General features: G+C 42.2%; 1 protein-coding gene across 2 annotated transcripts in view; it reads left to right on the forward strand.

The window, feature by feature from the left end:
• Nucleotides 1-18,975, forward strand: part of JAG2 (jagged canonical Notch ligand 2) — a 100,483-nt gene extending 81,508 nt beyond the window's left edge. For both annotated transcript variants that reach the window (XM_067554946.1, XM_067554945.1), the window contains 6 exons: nucleotides 9,255-9,368; nucleotides 9,573-9,688; nucleotides 11,013-11,261; nucleotides 11,728-11,859; nucleotides 12,897-13,053; nucleotides 16,667-18,975. In XM_067554946.1, coding sequence (XP_067411047.1) covers nucleotides 9,255-9,368; nucleotides 9,573-9,688; nucleotides 11,013-11,261; nucleotides 11,728-11,859; nucleotides 12,897-13,053; nucleotides 16,667-17,142 — 1,244 coding nt within the window. In that variant the 3' untranslated portion in view covers nucleotides 17,143-18,975. The remainder of the gene's footprint in view (nucleotides 1-9,254; nucleotides 9,369-9,572; nucleotides 9,689-11,012; nucleotides 11,262-11,727; nucleotides 11,860-12,896; nucleotides 13,054-16,666) is intronic.
• The last annotated feature ends 1,636 nt before the right edge of the window (nucleotides 18,976-20,611 follow it).

Below are 20,611 nucleotides of genomic sequence, written 5' to 3' on the forward strand. Positions count from 1 at the left end.
ACTCTAGGGCAACCCTGAAATCTTTGGGGCTACATATGCCCTCCACACAGAGGAGGCACATTAAGTCCCAATCTGGGCAAAGGTTTTATCCTCAGCATCCTTGGCAGGACTTCTCCTGGAGAAGGGGCAGGAGCAATAGGTGCAGGACGCCTCAGCTGCCCAACCCTGGCAAAGGCACAGGGAAGCAGCCGCCAGGGCCAAAACAAAACATTTGAAGGTGCGCCTGAGGGCGACATTCCAGGACAGTTATTGGATCCTGCCCTCCCTTTCCGCGACAGATTATCCCTTTTCTACCAGGCCTGAGCCCGAATAATATCAGACAGATGGGTGTTGCGCATGGTAGAAGTGGGATACTCCCTCCAATTTTGTTCTACCCCACCTTCCCACCCCACTTACCAGTCCCTCTTCAGGGACCCCTCTCACGAGCAACTTCTCATAGGAGAGGTGCAGGAACTGCTTCACACTGGAGCCATAGAAGAGGTCCCTCAGGAGCCAAGGGAAAAGAAGTTTTACTCCAGATATTTCCTAATCCTGAAGGCAAAAGGAGGGCTCAGGCCTATTCTTGATCTGTGGAATCTCAACAAGTTTGTGAGGAAGCTGAAATTCCACATGGTCTCCCTAACCTCAATCATTCCCTCTCTGGATCCGGGGATTGGTATGCCGCTCTCGACCTAAAAGATGTTTACTTCCCTATTTCAATAATACCCTCCCACAGGAGGTTTCTCAGGTTCATAGTAGGACAGAACCACTACCAATTTGCTGTCCTCCAGTTTGGCCTATTGGTAGCTCCAAGAGTCTTTACCAAATGCATGGCCATGGTCACTGCATTCCTGAGGAGGCACAGTGTCCAGGTATACCTGTATCTGGATGATTGGCTAGTCAAGGGCCGCTCAAAGAAGCAGGTGGAAGCTCACATCACTCTGATACAGGCAATGTTCCTCAGTGTGGGTCTGCAACTAAACATGAGCAAGTCGACTGTACTGCCCATGCAACACACAGAATTTATAGGAATGGTCCTGTATTCAGTTCAGGCCAGAGCTCTGCTGCCAGAGTCTTGTTTCCAGACTATGGGCTACATAATTCGGACCCTCAGCAACCTTCCTACTACCATAGCTGCTTGACTCTTCTACGCCATATGGCCTCCTGCACATATGTGGTCCAGCACACGAGGCTGCGACTCAGACCTCTCCAGTTGTGGCTAGCGTTGGTCTACCAACCCCACAGAGACCGTCTGGACAGAGTGGTCTCCCTCCCACCTCTGATTGTAGAGTCTCTTCAGTGGTTGCTCAACCCTGGTCATGTGTGCCAAGAGGTCCCATTTGCAAGGTCACAACCATCGCTGGTGCTGGTGACAGACGCTTAGGCCTTGCGGTGGGGAGCGCACCTTAGTGAACGGAGCACCCCAGAGGAATTGTCGCTCCACATAAATGTTAGAGAGCTATGGGCGGTCAGGTTAGCCTGCCAGGCGTTCCAGTCTTGCCCGATAGGCAAAGAAGTTTCAGTATTGATGGATAACACCATGGCGATGTTCTATATGAAAAGACGGGGGGGCACGTTCCTCTCCCCTGTGCAGGAAGGCCATCAAACTCTGGGACTTTCACATCACCCACTCCATAAACTTGGAAACGTCCTACCTTCCCAGCACCCACGACAAGCTGCCGGATCACCTCAGCCGCTCCTTCAGCAGTCACGAGTGGTCTCTTCATGTGGCTATCGTGAGACATTTTCCAGAGGTGGGGGTTTCCCCAAGTGGACCCAGTTGCGACATGATCCAACAGGAAGTGCCACCAGTTTTGCTCCTACCAAGGGCACAGCCCAGGTTCCATGGCAGATGTGTTCCTCCTTCCCTGGGTTCACCACCTGCTTTATGCATTCCTGCCATTTCCTCTCATCCACAAAGTCCTCCTGAAAATCAGGAGGGACAGGGCCTCAGTTATTCTTATAGCCCCGGCATAGCTGAGGCAACACTGATATATAACGCTGCTGCAGCTCTCTGTAGACACCCCGATAACTCTTCCAATGGTTCCTGACATGATCACACAGAACCGTGGCCGGTTGTGTTATCCCAGCCTAGAGTTGCTTCACCTCATGCCATGGAAGCTGCATAGTTGAACCGAGGGAGGCAGAGTGCTTGGAGCAGGTGCGGGAGGTTTTCCTCTTTAGTAGGAAGCCATCCACCAGAGCGACTTACTTGGCTAAATGGAAGAGGTTCTCAGTATGGTCGCTATAAAAGGGCAGTCCTCCCATGCAGGCATCGCTGCCTCTTGTACTAGACTACCTACTGCACCTAAAGCAGTCAGTATTGGTGGTTGCATCTGTGAAGGTGCACTTGGTGACTATCTTCGCCTTCCATCCGAGAGAGGCCCAGTCGATATTTGCCAACCCTATGGTATCGCTTTTCCTCAAAGGCTTAGAGAGACTTTACCCTCCAATATGTTGTCCAGTTCTGACATGAGACCTTATCTTGGTGCTCAATAAGTTGATGGGGGGGCCACCCTTTCGAGCCCCTAGATTTGTGTTCTCTGTTGTACCTCCTGTGGAAGGTAGCCTTCCTTGTCGCTATCACCTCAGCAAGGAGAGGTGTTTGAACTCAAGGCATTAACCTCAGAGCCCCCGTATACAGTATTTCATAAGGACAAGGTGCAGTTGCGCCCACACCTGGCTTTCCTGTCCAAAGTGGTCTGTCAATTTCACACTACTCAGGAGATTTTCTTGCCAGTGTTCTTTCCAAAGCCGCATGCCCAACAGCAGGGAACGTAGTCTCCACTCCTTGGACGTCAGACGGGCACTGACTTTTTACACAGAGAGAAACTAAACCCTTTCATAAATCAACTCAGCTCTTCATTGCTGTAGCAGATAGGATGAAAGGACTTCCAGTATCCTCTGAGGATTTCATCCTGGATTACCTCATGTATATGGGCGTGTTACAAGCTACCGTGAGTGCCAGGGTGGCACCTTGGCTGCATTCCACGAGCGCTCAGGCCTCGTCAGCAGCGTTCCTGGCCCACATCCCCACACAGGAGATCTATAGGGCCGTAACTTGGTCCTCTATTCACACATTTACTTTGCATTATGCTATTACTCAGCATGCCAGAGACAATGCGGCGTTTGGTAGAGCAGTGCTCCAGTCAGCAATCTCGTGAGCTCCGACCCGCTCCTCCATTGTTCTGCTTGGAAATCACCTACTTGGAATCGACATGAGCAAGCTCTCGAAGAAAAAATGGTTGGTTACCTTCTGTAACTGTTGTTCTTCGAGATGTGTTGCTCATGTCCATTCCAAGACCCACCTGCCTACCTCACTTGTCGGAGCCGATCGGCAAGAAGGAACTGGAGTGGTGGTGGGTCGGCCAGCTGTATAAAGCTCCATGGAGGCGCCACTCCAGGGGGCGCCTGCACTGACCTGACGGGTACCGTTGGGGGAGAATCTTTCCGACTGTGCATGCGGCGCACGCACACCTACTTGGAATGGACATGAGCAACACATCTCGAAGAACAAGTTACAGAAGGTATGTAACCAGGTTTTTTCCCCCTGTGATTAGCTTTGTATTTTTATGCTTAATCCATAACAAATGTCCTCTTAGCAGTAAAAACTTAGTGTTTCTCACTGTGGATTCTTATTGTAATGGGTTAGAAATTACATAGCTAACTGAAACAAAAAGATCAGGGTAGAGGTTAGTCACATAGGGGGGTAACACATGGGACATGTAGCATCACATGTGCAAGCTTATCTTAAGGACTGTTTAGTGCTATCCTTCAATACTGACCAAGAGAACTGCAAAAACTAACTGTTCTTCTTCGAGGAGTGTCTGTGTGGGTGCTCCACTTTAGGTGAATGTGCATTCCTGCGCCTTTGATCAGAGAATTTTAGCAGTAATGCTTGTTTAGGTCATGCATACGCTGTCCCCGTTTTGCTAGTGCACCCGACCAGACCCCTCTCCATTCCTTCTCAATTGTCCTCAGCCTGAGACTGAGCTCCCAGCAGTCTGAAAACAGCCTTATTTAGTGTTTAGAATAGTTTTAGTATACTAGTTGGATTTACTTTTTTCTTCCCTGTTTATTTTTCTCTTAAAAATAAATATATTAAATACATTTCGTATTTTTTTCCTACTCTTTAGAATAGTTAGTGTCCACCCTCAGGGCTGAACTGCCATGTTTGAGCCATGCTCAATTCACTGGGCTTTAAGTGCTGGCTTTCCTGCCGGGAGGCGATCCCAGTATCGGATGGGCACTCTCAGTGCATCTGATGCTTAGGTGAGATACATTCCACAAAAGTGCTCTCACTGCAGCAACTCAAAGGCTCATTTCAGGAAGGACAGAGGTCTGCATCTCAGACTTATACTTATGGAGAAGTCTCTGCGCCCAGCATCTGATCTTGGCCAGCAGACCCCTTCTGGACAATTATCTCCAGAGACTTCACCCTCTTCACAGAGGAAGGCTCATTCCTCCAAAAAGGCAGCAAGGAAAAGAGCATCAACTTCCTTGAAAGAGCCAGCGGGGAAAAAAAATGGTCACTCTGGTATCCTTGGTACCCACCACCCCACAGCTGAGTACATGTGAGGCACTGGGGACCTTTGGTATTGTGCGTACCATGACAGCCAGTGACCCCAAATGGGCAGGCAAGAAGCAAACAAAAGCCCAATTCCTCTGCCCTGGCACCGATGGATCTGCTCAAAGACACAGCACTGGGATGCTCACTGCAAGCTAAGGTACCATCACCTGCTCTGAGAGCGCAGCGCGCGCAGATGCTGGCACCAGTGCCTACAATGGTATCGTCAGCACCAACCACTTTGGCGCTGAAACCACTTCCTGCAGCACAAGGACTTCCTTGTCTCCTCGACACCGAAATCTTTACTCTTCAAAACTGATGTATCTGCCAGTATGCACGGTACGATGTCAACCTGCTTCACCATTGGCCCCTCTGTTTTCTAGTGAGGAGGAAGATAATGAAGAGGGTGTTTTTTCATCACACCACTCCTATCCCATCCAAATGACCGCAAACCTTAGGACCCCCCTGTACAGCCTAAACCTCATCACAGAATTGACACCTAGACCTGGTATGGCCACCCATGGGTGCCGCCATCTGTCATTTCCCAGGCCCCCTTGTTCCTATAGATTAAGGATTAGATCTCCCCCACCACCCTCAGTGGCTGTACCATCAAAGCCCTCTGAGGAAAGCATTGAGGAACAGGAGGAAGCCCTGGAACAGGACACAACACCACCAGTCAACTTTTCATCCTCTTCCCCAGACGAGGCTATAATGCCTCCATGACCCACAGCTGCTGACGACTTCAAACGTTTCCAGGAGCTCTTCAGAAGAGTTTGATTCCCTAGAGATCCCTCATAGAGGAGGACCAAGAGTCCCAGCATAAGTTACTAGACATTCTACAAAGCTCATCAACATAAAAAATAGCGCTTCTGATAAATGAAGCACTTATGGAATGGGACAAACGCATGGCACACCCTGGCAAGAGTGGATAAAAAGTATTATGTCCCCTCAAAAGGGATGGACTTCTTATTTTGTCACCCTGCACCAAACTTCTTTGGTTGTTCACACAGTCAACCAGTGCGGTGGATAACACCAGTTTAAGTCCATCCCATATGACGAGGAGTAGAAGTGACTAGAACCTTTTGGCCACAAGGCCTACTCGTCGGCCACTCTGCAATTTTGGATTGCCAACTAATGTCCCAGCCACCCTCTGTGAAACAACATTTCTGAGGATTTGGTTGAGGGCTGGGCAATCTCCCCTGTCCATCAGTGCTGACACCATCACCAGCCATCCCCTGATTTGGACACCATTTGACCCTTTTTCTATTCAACGTGCAGCTCTATCACCTCAGACAAATGACTCTTAAAAATACTCCACACAGACTACTCAATACCATTTACTTCCATCCCTACCACCCTCCTTCCCTCCTCATCCCTCTTCAGGGACCCTTCTCACAAACACCTACTGCAGGAAGTAAACCAACTTCTACACTGTGGGTACCGTGGAACAGGTACCACCCCAACACAGAAAGAAGGGTTTTTACTCCCACCACTTCTTAACCCAGAAAAAGGATGGAGGCCTATTCTGGACCTCTGGAAACTCAACAAATTCATAAGTATCCAACGGTTCAGGATGGTCACACTAGCAATGATAGTACCAACACTGGAACAAGGGTCTGGTTCTCAGCCCTTAACCTCCAAGACGCCTATTTTCATGTAACCATCCATTCTGCTCACAGAAGGTTCCTGAGATTTATTCTGGGAACAAAGCATTATCAATTCAAAGTTGTACCTTTGTCTTTCAACAGTACCATGGGTGTTCTCCAAAATTCTTGTGGTAGTGGCAATGCACCTCCACAAGCAAGAGGTGGTAATATTCCCCTATTTGGACGATTATCTCCTAACAGCTCCTGCCCAGGAAGGTGCTCTTGACATTACTCACAGGGCAATTGCCCTGTTCTTGCAACTGGGATTACAACTAAACATAAAAAATCCACTCTAACATCTGTACAGAAATTGGACTTTATCAGGGCCCATTTCAATTTGCTGGAGGCCAAAATGTCAGTACCACCGAACAGATTAATCACTGTAATCAACCTGACCTCCTCGGTACTGAACAGTCCACACATATTGGCATAGACTTGCCTCTACCTATTAGGCCATATGGTGGCAACCACTTTCGGGTATCTCACGCACCTTCATGTGTGCTGCCTTCAGGGTTGGCTAAGAACTGTCTACGTACTACACAAACACAGCCTGAATAGATGCTTCACAATGCCACTCAGTCAGACTCTACACTGGTGGACCCAACCCAATGCACAATGTGTGCGCGGGAGTCCCTTTCACATGGATTCCACCTTCAATGTTTCTTACAACCGACACCTCCTTGGTGGGCTGGGGAGCCCATCTACAGCACCACATGATTCAGGGCAGTGGCCTACCTCCAAGACACTTACACATACAAACTGCATGCAGTTCCAGGAGATTTAACGTGTGCACCGCCCTTGTTCAGGAACGAGACTGTACAGGCAGTGACAGACAACGTTATCTGCATGTTTATATAAACCAGCAGAGAGGGGCAAGGTCGCATTCCCTATGCACTAAAGCCGTGAAACTATTAAACTGTTGTATCCAGCACAATGTCAGCATCTCAGCCTCGTACCTCCCAGGTTATCAAAACACTACAGCGGATATGCTCAGCAGAGAATTTTCTCTGGAGCATGAGTGGGAACTAAACATGGTCCTACAAAACATATTCAAACACTACAGTCACCCATCCATTGACCTCTTTGCAATATCCCAGAACTACAAATGCCCACAATTTTGTTTGAGAGCAGAGTTGGGGCCCCAATTCCTGGGGGGATGCCTTCCTTCTCAAATGGGATGCACCTCTGCTATACGTGTTTCCCCGACTCTCTATTCTTGAGGGTTATACACCAAAATATGAACCAAGGTCAAAGACATCTTGGTAGCCCCAACGTGGCCCAGTCAGACTTGGTACACATATCTGATGTGAATGGCGGTATGCACACTGCGCACACTTCCACTTCAGCCAAACCTACAATTTTTAATTCCGTGTAACCCATATTAATAGTGTGACTTTTTGTCCCCTTAGTTGCAAGACCATATATAGATACTTTGATTCTGCTACTGCTTCTGTGCCTGTGCACCTGGTCCATTAGCTCAGAAACTGAAGCAGACTCTTATGACCTAGTCATGGTGTGGAGGATTAAGCTATACTGTATTAGCCTTGATACAGCTGTACCTGTTACAGGACTCCTGATCTGTACTTCTCCTTATTTACTTTGTAGTAAGTGAGAGAATTGAACCCTGAATCTTTTGTTGGGGTGACCTTGATAACCGTGGATGTTGATTAACATATATGGTCATTTAACAGATTCCACTAGGATTCTTTTGAAAGGAACAAGGAGTGGTACCATGTTCTGTTTGCTTAGCTTAGGTACTGTTATAGTCTCATAAAACCCCTGCCAACTATAGGATTTTGCTAGGGATCTAGCACAGAATGGTAAACCACTCTGTTGGCCCTCCAGGGCATGAGGTCATAAGAACAACATCTACTTCCCCAGTCACTTGTCATTTTCTGTTCGCTATGCTGCTAACTGTCATGTTGCTGTTCCATACCACTTTCACTTCCGGTTACAAGCCACAACTTAAAAATCACACTCACTAGTATAGCAGTGTTAAATCCTCGGAAAAAATTTGATTTAGACATTAAAATATTTGACTGGGAAATGGAGAAATGCAGAGAAGACTGCTCTGGTTGAAAAAGGAAGAACTCACAGTTCATGGTTTTGCAACTTTAAGTATCTTTGTATACTCTTTATGTTAAATGATGTGTTGTGTAAATGACAGCCGTTGACAATTTCCTTAGCCCTGGTCTACACGTACCTGGAAATTCGGCGGCAGTCGACGGGGGTTACACAAGCTATGCAGAGTACCTTGCGTAACTCCTGTCGACTGCTGTGCTTCCCTTCTGCACGCTGTCTTCACTGCACTGCACCGACAGGAACCGCATTCCTGTCGACACGGTGCTATGCCACTTGAGAGAGTGGATTTACTGCGTCAACGTCCTGATCGATTGAGCGGGTCTACGCTGACGGCTCAATCGATCCAGAAAGATCAATCTGACAGTGATGACTTTGTCAGTATAGACATACCCTTAGTGTTACAAATAGCACTTCCCTCTGCATCTGCATGTGCATTTGATTCCTTGCCTTTTTTTAAAGGGCATATTTATATGGCCAAGCTTGTTTTAAAAACAAATTCTTGTTCTGATTGCAAGAGAGATTCTAAAAATCTCTTTTCAGAGTAAGATAATTAGCTCCCGTTTTTTGTTAAACTATTAAGTGAATCTATTTTCCCCTCCTCTTGACATTAACAGCAGTTACATGTGTGTATGGAGAAGAGACTGGACTCATAAATGTTACTTTTCATCATTTATGATGGGCCATATTACACTAACAAAGTCCATGTGTTTTAAACACAGCCAAGCCAATTTACTGCTTAGTGCTTGAATTCAGATGTCTACATTAATGGGCATGCATTTTAAGAAGGCTCAAACTGCTGAGACTAAGCAGCTGTTGCATATAGTACAAAAGTCAAATTATCTCTTGCACAGACCCATAGTAAAACAGCTCTTAAAAGTGAGGATAGCAGATCTTGCCCTGTTTGAGTGCTTGTAATTAGGCATATAATGAGACGTGCTGAATCTTTGCCACTGACTATTTTACTTGTTGATTTTGTTTAGACATTGATGAATGCCAGTCGTCCCCTTGTGCATATGGTGCCACTTGTATAGATGAAATAAATGGATACAGGTGCACCTGTCCTCCTGGAAGAGTCGGTCCTAGATGCCAAGAAGGTATCTTTTTATTTAAAACTATTAGAAGATTAACTCAGGAACCAACTGAATATTTTATAACTAATACAATTTTTATTGTGTGTTGTTTGCTTTTCTTATAGATAAATTAGAATATATCATTTGATTTTTAGGCCTGTATTTAGTTTTCAGTTCAATGCTTTAAAAGACTAACTACTTTGATTTTTTTGATTTTTTTTTTTAAAGTGATTGGTTTTGGAAAATCTTGCTGGCTTAAAGGAATGTCATTTCCTCATGGCAGCAGATGGGATCAAGAATGCAACAACTGCCACTGTTTGGATGGGCATATTGACTGCACCAAGGTAATGATTTGACCTATAAGTATTCTTCTGAAATACTTTTCTTCTACTGTATTTCTGTACCTGGATTTCTTCATGTGCAAGTTTAGTCTTCAGTCCCCTTCCTTCTACATCCTTGCCCAGTTTATTTGACCCCTTCTGTTTATTAAAATTACACACTACTTTTTACAGAGCAATGTTTGCAAGCATATGTTACTATTCAGCTTTGTGCCATGTAGGACAAACTGTCTAGAGCAAGCAGGTATTTTTTTAAAACCAGAATAAAATGTTGAAGTGAACTGTAACCACTTTACATTTTTTCTCAATTTTTTTGTAAAATATTTCATTACTAAGTGTCTAACTCTGTAGAATGTTTAATAATTCAAATGTTTTGGAGGGGATGAGAGAAAATACAACATATATTCATTGGATGAAATTCACCCCATACATAGAGATTCAGTGGCACTTACATGGTGTATGGGCCATCTGCATAAGCGTAAATTTCACATCTGTAAATCTAATCAACTTGTATGTACTATATATATCCTATATTATGTGGGTGATATAATAGTGGTAAAGGTGCATGATAAATTCAGTTTGAGTGCATCATCTGCCCACTAATTTATCTCCACTTTGCTATATCTAACATTCCACACTATTATCATCCTTCAAATTCCTCCTTAGAAGTCTTTGTAGCCATCACAGAAAAGACATGGCACCACAGACTGCTGATGTGCTGAGACCATGGCCTATCACACTGACCAAAAGTGTCTCGCTGTTTCCTTTCACTCCCCTCTCTGTATGTCTGTCTCCATCTGTTGTTTCTTGCCTTATGCTTCATTTGTAATCTATGTGGAGCAGGGACTGTCTCTGGTTCTGTGTTTGTATGGTGCCTAGCACAGTGGGGTCCTTGTAGTAGGAGCTATGGTACAAATAATATTCTCAGCTCTGCCACTAGTGTGCTGGATGACCTTGGGTAAGTCAATTTGTGCCACGCTTTTTCTAAAAGGGGAGCAATGATGCTCAGTACATTTTTAAGTGCTTTGAGATTTGTGTATGAAAAGCCTTATAAGACCCTGGAGGTGATGGTATGATGATCATTGGCACACTAGGAAAATGTAGCCAAGCCTCTACCATGAGTACCTCATTGTTAAAGATAGCTAAAGTAGTTAAAACTACAGCATACAAAGGGTAGAAATAACTTTGTTTTTCAGTAAGAATAAAAGTAGAGTTTGATCTTTACCGTGTTCTGTGGATTACTGGTAATTTCTTTAAATTCTAATTATAATGCACTATTATAGCTAATCCATGATAACTAAAGGAATTTTTCATCTCCTTTAATTTCTAGGTGTGGTGTGGGAGTAAACCTTGTTTATTACAAAAACATCAGGATCATGCATATAATAGGTGTCCCATTGGTCAAGAATGCCAAGAAATAATGTACATCAAGTGTTTTCAACCACCTTGCACCAACTGGGGAGAATGCAGCACATCGGAACCTCTACCTGTCAATATCAAGTGCCCACCTAGTTCTGGATATTTAGACAATAACTGTGCCAGAATTACTTTAATTTTTAACAGAGACAAGGTACCCCAGGTGAGTACAAAATTGTTATACTTGCCCAATAGTATAGAAACACTGGATACCAGTGCATTCCCTGTGTAAGTGCATATAAAACATGCTTTCAGCAATGTTTGCTACTGCCCTTTGTTTACAAAACTTCTTCTTATCGGATGGCTATAGCTGTACTGTGAGAACTTTGCTCCATGATGTCCAGTGCAGGACAAAAAACCCACTGTAATTCACAGGGCTAAATAAAGCTTATTTTACTATTTCTCCTTAAATCTATAAACAAGTGGGTAAGTACTTACCAGTATATTCTGTTCAAACTGCTCTGATTCTGTCCAGATATTTCTAGAACAGACCAGAGAATTTGTCCCAGTCTCGTTTTTGTCAGAATTCATATAACTATGTAAAATTGATAAAGCTGTATACACAAGTAGCCTTTTGAATACAATTTTTGACTTGCACTAAAAGAGGAATTTTCTGTATCTTCTAATAGGATACTACCATTGAAAACATTTGCTCTGAAATTCGGTATTTACCAGCCACTCGGACTGTTTCCAGGGACAGGACTTTGATAGTATTGTGTGATCTATCGTACTCCACAGAGAACGCAGTGGAAGTTGCTATTGTAAGTACTAGACTGTTCTCCTGAACTAAACATGAACATTATTTGTCTGGTTGTTTAAATGTGTTTCATTTAAGCACAGTATCCTTATTAAAGTTTGACTGTAATTTTATTACCTCATGGAACTGTATTGAAACACTCAGTTTTCACAGTGACAGAAAATTGCCACCATCTGATCATTTGTGCTAAGATGTCTATTTGAAATGAGTTCAGGACAATTACTAGTGCACAGTTGCCCACATCACAGAAACAATCACCTGACACCTTGATTGACAGTCTCAGCAGAGAACTTAAGATGACCTTGAGGGGCAAAAAGTTATTGGTGGGGCACATCAGCAGCGTGAAGAAATTTGCATGGCTGTTGTATGTATACTATGGGTACAGAGAACTTCAGCCTCCAGGATGCTCGGCGGAAACACTGAAAATCATTAGTGGTGGGAAATGGAGGGAATCTGTAAGGGATATGAGTCACTAATTGAAAATTGACTCAAATCCTGCTGAACTGTTTGCTTCTTTGTAAGGGAGTTTGGGCAGGAACTTTTTGTAAGTTGCTTGCAGGTAGTAGGAGAGAACATCCAGCCAGGTGTGATATCAGATAGTCTGAGCTAGGCTATCTTTGCTTACCAGTACCAGTAAAGAGCATGCTGAGGCATGATGCAAGTAGGGAACCTGCACAGTTTAAATATACTGGATAATGTCATTAGTGCAAGCTCATATCGAGATAATATCTTGAAACCCTTCAAAATATGACTGAGCTTGGCTCAGTGCTGTAAGCGACATGGAAGTCTGCTGCCTTCACTTGCCTTATAGCAGGGGACAGACAGTGTCGTCCTGCCATGTGACAGAGTTAGAGTTCTAATATTTGCATAATACTTCAAACTGCTACCCTGTTGAAGTACTAAATTAAGATGTTGTTCTAAATTAATTTCAGTGTAACTATCCGTCTGTAGGACTAGTTTACAGTAAAATTAATCATTGATGTAGAGAAGTACAGATCTGGAATTATAAATGATAATTCTGCCACTTTTTCCCTTTTACAGTCTTTTATCCCACACCAGGATGAGCAAGATAACAGTCTAATACAGAATGCTGCTAACACAATAGTAAATGCAATCACCAAACGGCAAAACAGCACTGTTATGCTGGCAGTCACTGAAGTCAAAGTAGAGACCATAGTTGTTGGGCATTCATCATCAGGTAAGTTGAAGATACTTCAGTGCTTTAAGTATACTCAGTGGCTCTGTTGCTACCAGTTTTATAACTTTCTTCTGTCCTGCCAGGACCACAGTAGCAGTCAATCATAAAGAAGCTGTTTGTTGATCCTCTTTTTGCTTCATTTTTGTAGCAGGATCCTACTTTCCAGTCTGACAACAAATGTGTAGATTAATGGCACCCTGAATTGCCTCCTTGATGGGTTTTTTTTTTTTTTTTTTAAAGCCTGTTCTAGATGACAAAACAGCGGAAATGGCATCAGTGGTATAGTATAACTTCCCAAGTCTCCTGGAACCAGAAAAGCTCATGATATGAGCAGTCTTGCAACCTGCTGAGCAGCCTCAATACCTAGTCACTTCAATAAGAGCTAAGGATACTCAACACTTCCTAACATCTGACCTGATCTAATCAGTCATTGCTGTCCATATCCATTCGGTTTATATCATGGTTCTCTGCCTTTAGGGATATGGCACAACTGCATGGATCCTTCACTTGGCAATACAGCCCTAAGACTATGAAACCAGAGCAGATGCAGAACAGCCATAATCTAGGGGTCACACACCAGCAGTTCCCCCCCAACACAGGGGGCAGAAGAGAAACAGTTGTGGAAGATCCCTAGTGGACTCTTTTTCTGCTCTCCTGCACTCTCTCACCAGAAATCCCAGAATAGGAGCCTTACAGTGGTATGAAATACACAGTCTGTTCCTAACTTCTTCAGCATCTCATCCAGGGAGTTACTCTACCAACAGGCAAAAGTCTTGACCAGTCACATGTCTGGCCTCCTCGCTTTCATTAGTGGGGAGGAGGGGATATGTTCCATCCTCTAGGAAATTTGATGCATTTTCTTCATGTGTTTCCCAAGTCCTCTGAGGCAAAAAATCCACATACTTCATCTCTCTTTTGGACAAGAATTCTCTAAAGGAGGTAGAATTAGATCCAGACTCTGATCCCAGCTGTCATATCTCCTGGCCTTTTCACATTTCCTAGAATCCCAGCAGAGTCGTTCTTGAGGAGTGGGATTACTTAGTCTCCAACTTCAATAAAACCCTGAAGACTTCTCCAATACTGCAATAGTGTAGAAAGCCCAAGAGGATGAAGTCAGTCCAACTACAAGATGCTCATCACATCAAATACTCCCTCCATCCTTGAAATGGTCAGTGCAGGGTGCTTGTCTCCTGATCGCGCCTCCTCTTCCTAAGAACATGCATAGAATCTGCAGATTAAATTTTGCTGTTCATGGCCTCTGGTTGGCCTACTTTAAAGTTGACTTGGCATTCTTAACTCTCAACTGCCTCTGAAGGCCAATAACTCTGTTCACGACTCTCTGAATCATGGGGTGTATGGGATGGTCAGGAACACTTTTTTGAAGTAGGAGACTCTGAACTAGACACTGTCTACCTCTCGTATACTTCAAAATTTAAGCAGACAAAATATCCCTTGGTGGGTGATGTCTACCTTAATGGAGACTCCTTCCAAGACCTTGCTTGTATTTGGGTGATTATGGACACAAGCCTACTTAAGTAGCGAGTCCAAATTGGGAGGGAGGGAGTCTAGTCTCCATGAGAGCACAAGCTTAATATCCTCATCTTGGCAGTGAAGTTGGTGGGAATGGCCCTCCTCTCCTTGAAGTATTCTGTCTTCAGCCATAGTGTACTGGAATTTGACAGCATAGCAGTGGTGGCTTACTCTCTTTGTCACAGAGGGAAAAGAAGCAAACCTCTGTAGGAGTCTGTCATTCTCCAAATGGATGAAATATCATTTGGGCCCTCTGCATTCCCAGTTGATTCAACCCTCCAATCTTAATGGCTAAGTTGCATTTCATGTTCTGATATGCAGGGCAGATTCGCAAAGCCTCCTCATTGGTTGCCTCATCTACAATAAACTGAAACCGAGGCTTTCACATAAGAAAATAGCTTGTCCAAAAAAACCCTTCTGAACCAATGTTTTCTTTCTTGGATTTGCCTGTTTGTCCTGCCTTTTCCATCTCTTTGGCATTTGTTTGAGAAGGAAATGTGCTTCAGATCTTGTGTAGCCATATAACAGTTACCCTGCTCACCCACAGGCAATTGATTTAATTCTTTCTGATCTTAAGTTTATTTAAGGCAACTGCATGGTATTCTCACTACATAGTCTGACTACAGGTTAAAGACCATTGTGTTGGCTGGGATAGCATATGACTGTAGAATCTTGTATGATCATGCCCTAGCAATATCTCGGGTCTCAAAAAACCCTACAAAGTACCTCATCTTTTGCATTCTCTTTCAACTTCCTCTTCTGTATAGATCTTTGCCTCTAATACTGCTTCCCTTCCTGGTTTTGAAGAAATACACAAAATCATCTTCCACTGGCTGTGAAAGTAGCTAGTAAAAATACATTTCCAAGGCAAATGACTTCCCAGAGTTTGAATTAAGGGAACATAATTAAAGGGGAAATAGCTTCTCTGTGCCGTGCTTCTGTATTCATGTAACTGTGGAAGCACTCATTGGGAAGGGAGAGGAGAAGGGATGTGGGGGAAAATCGCTACTCTGACTGTTGCTTTGTAGTGTGATGATGACGACAAAAGAGTAATATGTTTTGCACTGATGGAATGCAGTCACAGTAAATGTCCAATAACTTTGATCAAATGAAAAACTTGTGCTTTTTTTTTTGTGCTTGTTTGTTTTACTTCTAAGACTGTTAGATGTAATGTTTTAAATCCTTCACAATATCAGTGTTCAGAGTATTTGTCACCTAGGTTTTTTTTAAACTTGTGAAGGGAATATAGTTTCCATTAATTCAAGGGAGGGTATACAGACAGTGCTTTATCTATTCACACAAGTATTTGAATAGTTACATATAGCAGAAAATAGCAGTGTCATCAGTAGTACACACAAACACATAAAGACATGCAATAAAAAGAGGGAAAGGAACAGTGTATACAATGTAGTTCATATGTAACTTGCTTCCTGCAAGGTAACTTTGGAAGAAAGTCAATCTAGATGTCTGCTAATCAGTGTAGTTCTAATAGTGTTTCATATAACCGGTGTATTCTCATGTAGCCCTATCCAGTAGAACAGAAATTCCTCTGATGTAGGGGTTTTTGCCATCATAATATTTCTCAGGAACCATTTTTGCCACTCAAAAGGAAGAGTGCTTCAAGCAGAAAATGAACTCAATATTTTGGTGGCAATTCCATTCTTTCTCAAAAAGATTCTGAGAGGATGTACCTAGAGCAGTGTTTCTCAATTAAATTTGGCCACGCAACCCTTTTGAACTCGATAAATAATTGCGGAACCCCCCAAACTCTTAACAGTATTTTTACATATGGTGCCAAAAAAAAGTCAAAATAAGCAAATTATATACCAGCGTTTCTCAATTATTTTCATAAGATACCCTCCGTCGAAAAATCCAGGACATCTTCCCTTTTTCGGCGCCGCGGAGAACAGCTGCTCTTGGTGGCGCCATGTCACTTTCTCGCAGAACCCTAACAGTGTTCCTGCGGAACCCCAATTGAGAAACACTGACCTAGAGCATATGCATGGCTATTTCTTATAACAGATGCTCACCATTGTCTAATTAGTTTCAATAACCAGGCTTTCTGTTTTGGTTTGTCTCCTAGATTATTTGGTTCCAGTACTTTGTGTAGTTTTTAGTATTGTATGGCTGACTTGTATAATCATCTGTGTGTGGTGGACTCGAAAGAGAAGAAAAGAGCGAGAGAGAAGTCGCCCACCTAGAGAGGAGAGTACCAACAACCAATGGGCACCTTTAAATCCCATAAGAAATCCTATAGACAAACCTTACAGTAACAAAGACATTCATTATGAATGCAAAAATTTTATATCTCCTCAAAAGAGAACTTGTGATGCAGTTGAGGAGTATGTAGAGTATGAGGAAGAAGAGGAGGAGGAGGAGGAAAGAGAGGTCATGGAAATGGACAAATTCCTCTCAAACAAACGCACGATGCCTTTGTCGACAAAGGCATTTGACACATCAGAGAGCAGTCCAGTAAAGATGTCCCACCATATAAGCAAAATGGACAACAGGTCTGTAAAAAATGTGAATGCATCAAACTTTGAAGGCGGTAGAGGCTAACCTGTATTCAGAACATAGGCTTACTGTGCCTACACTTAATGGGGAGGGGGAAATTGACATCTCCACTTTGCATCAAGGACTAAAATATCTGGAGTCAAATGTTCATAGTTTCTTTATTTTGCGTAAAAAAAAGTTAAATAAATAAATAAAAATAATAAAATAAAATAAAAAAATTTATTTTGTTTCTTTAGCCTTGTATAAATTATTCAATGACTGTCAGATGGAAAAAAATGAGTAATCTTTGATAGTTGCTATTTTTGTAAGGTTTACTTGTAATACACTCGCTGTATGGCAGAGGAGAGAGGTTGTATTTTCAATATATGTGTAAAGTTTATTACAAGAGACTGTACACTGTTTACAGAATGTATTTCTTTTTATTACTTGCTCTAATTTAATGGTGGCTTTAAAACCTCCTGGTTGAGGAAATTGTGTGAACTTAAACTGTTTTCTTGACTTTTTGAATCTCTATTAATGGCAGCTCACTGCACTTGTTACGTTTAGTAGCTTCTGTAAGTTTTTTCAAATTTGCCTTACACACTTTGTAACAGGAACAAAAATTATAGAGATCTTTCAACTGTGGTTTAAAAGTGGCCTTTTTATTTTTGTTTTAATTACTTTAGAATTGCAGTATTGAAGCATGTGACAAGTGCCTTGAGATTAAACTTTTTCTATAGCAACTGTCAAAGACTGCCATACTGATATAGTTAAAATTGTGAGAACTCTAGGTTTCCCTAACTGACATGGTTTATTTTGTAATTGTGAAAATGCTTTTTTTGTAAATATGTATATATTAAATGAATCACTCTGTATATTTGATTTAATAACTTAAAATATTTTGGTCTTTTTTTACGTCATTCCTTTTTAATTTATGTTGCAGAAAGGGAGATTTTATGGCAGTTTATAAAACTTTTTTTCGTATTATGTCCAGATTAGAAGATGATGTTAGTTAATACAATCAATGTTAGGAATCTGTTGGTCATTTGTATTTACATTGGAACACAACCATCTTATGTGTAAATAGATTCAGAAATGTTTGTTTACCCAAGTTCTGCCCATCTCAAGAATACTAGAGGGTGCATATACTGTACAGTACAACATAGCAAGGCATTGTTTTTCTTTTGTGAATATGTTAATTACATGTGGTATTACGTATTTTTTGCATTTAAATACAGGCCTAATGAAGGGAACAATATTTTCCTCATTCTTGTTTCTGTTGTGCTTATTCATCTATCGCTCTAAAGATTGGCAAAGTCAGAAGATGGAGTACCTCAAGAGAAATGGTTGTTCATAATGGAAGGCTTATGCATTTTGTTTTTGACTTTTTTAAAAGCTTTATTATTGCTATTAACTGGGCAAACTATATGTTTATTTTAATTACTGGAAAAACATAACACTACATATGCTTAGTTATCTTACCAGTGAGAAGAGCGGATGTTTATCTGAAAGTATAAACCCTGGCCAATTAACAATGTAAACATGAATGTTTTGAAACCAATTATTTTATACATGAATGCAGGAATTGTTTTGCAGGATCTTCTGTTTAGTACATTTTGTTTGACATGTTCTTAAATAACTTTCAGAAGAAAACTATTTATTAAAGCATTTTATAACAATGTTTGTTGTAACTTTTTTTACTTGTGCTAAATATTCAATACTTATTTTGATAACCTGGTTTAGGAGTTAGTTTTAGAAAGGGTACTATCCTTCACATGTTCCCCAGTATAATCTAAGTATTTAAACCAAAAATACTTTTTCTGCTACCCTTGTAACTTTTTGTACTGTAATGCTGCTGTCTTCCATAATCTAATAAAATGATTCCCTTATTGTGTGTGATATACTTTAAACTGTGTTTGCTTTCAAAATGGCTTCTATACACTTAATAATCTACTGGACTACCGCATCAAATTTAGAAGGGCAGGTGATGAGTAGTGGCTATTTCAAGAAGTCTGTTTTGCTTTTGCTTCTGCAGCAACACTTTTAAATTTGAGTCAATCAAAAGGTGACATTAACAAGGAGCCAAAGTGCTGCTTTAGCTGTGGGTTATTCTTCCGGCCAGATGTTGCTGGCTACTTTCAAGCATCTGCACACTTAAGAAAAAGTGGTAGGAGTATCTTGTGCCATCTCATTGGCTGCCTTGACGCTCCATCAAAATGGAATATTTTGCTGTTCAGTATATCCGCAGCTACCTCTAGAAACTCAACCTGGTGGCACTACTGTAGCTACCTGTAGCTTCAAGATCTAATTCAGGACTTCATTCCTCTCCATCTGTATTTCCAGAGCACAAAGACTGCTTTGGTATGTTACCCATCAGGACTGAACACCATATGGAGGGGCTCCAACCTCGACTGTTGGCTAATGTAAACAGCAGCCTATCTACTGCTATTTTCCCCTGCTTCATCAGTTAAAGACGGGAGACTAAAACATTCTACGGTGTGATTAAGTACTCAAGTGAACGTAAAACTTTTTTTAAAGAAAGAAAAGCTACTCTCCTAAACAGACCTCTACCTCGCTGCAGCTGTCCAATCCTTGTACTGGACCGCATCATATAACAATGTGGTCTGCTTTAGCTACAACTGTATCCTTGTCCATTGTAGTAACTTACATGGCTTAACCATAGTGTAACTCATTTGATTACTGCAAACCTATGATGCCTTTAACATACTAAATAGTTCCTCTAGTGACAGCCTAACATTCCTGTAGTGAAATATGAAACTCAGCACTGTGGTGGTGCCCAAGCACCTGATCTGGGGATAGGTGGAACAGGGACTCTGGAGCCTCTATATCCTGAAAGTTCATCTTTCATTCTTCATACAGTTAATACATAGCTTTTTCACTGAACTAATGTTTGACTTGACTTAAACTAGAGCTGTTTCTGAGACATTTCAGGAATTATCTGCTATTTAAGCTAATAAAGTTGAGCCCTGCAATGGAGTGTATGAACCACACAAATTTAGTTCCACAAAAAAAATCCAAAACTATAGTGAAGAGACTTCAGTCCTCTTATAGTGACTTGCTAAGTGTTTCCACGATTTTCTATCTGCTAGAAGAGATCCTCTCTCCACAGCAGTAAGGGGAGCAGCACTAGCTGCTTAAGACCATGTCAGATAAGAAAATACCTTTTCAAGATCAGAAACTCTGCCTATTACCTGTGTGAACTTCTTCTGTTTGTGGCTGGTATTAGAAGCCCTTCCCCTGCCCTCTGCAGCAAAGTCAGTGCTGATATACAGTAACTGATGGAGTGTTTTTACTGGCCACTTTGGATGACTGGTGTCCAAACATAAGCAATCACAATGACTTTTACAACTGCAGTAGAATGAGAAATTGTAGGTTATATTTTAACTGGCTCTTGTGATCCAGCAAAGAGCTTGGGGTTGGCTGTTAACAAATAGTATTTGTGAGCTTATTTAAATAACTGAAGTAACATGCCAATTAAATTAAACAATGTTGAGATCACTAAGCAATGGAAGGC

This window comes from Emydura macquarii, unplaced genomic scaffold (genome assembly GCF_026122565.2).
Source record: "Emydura macquarii macquarii isolate MOO-44397 ecotype Brisbane River unplaced genomic scaffold, CSIRO-AGI_Emac_v2 contig_1551, whole genome shotgun sequence".
NCBI lineage: Eukaryota > Metazoa > Chordata > Testudines > Chelidae > Emydura > Emydura macquarii.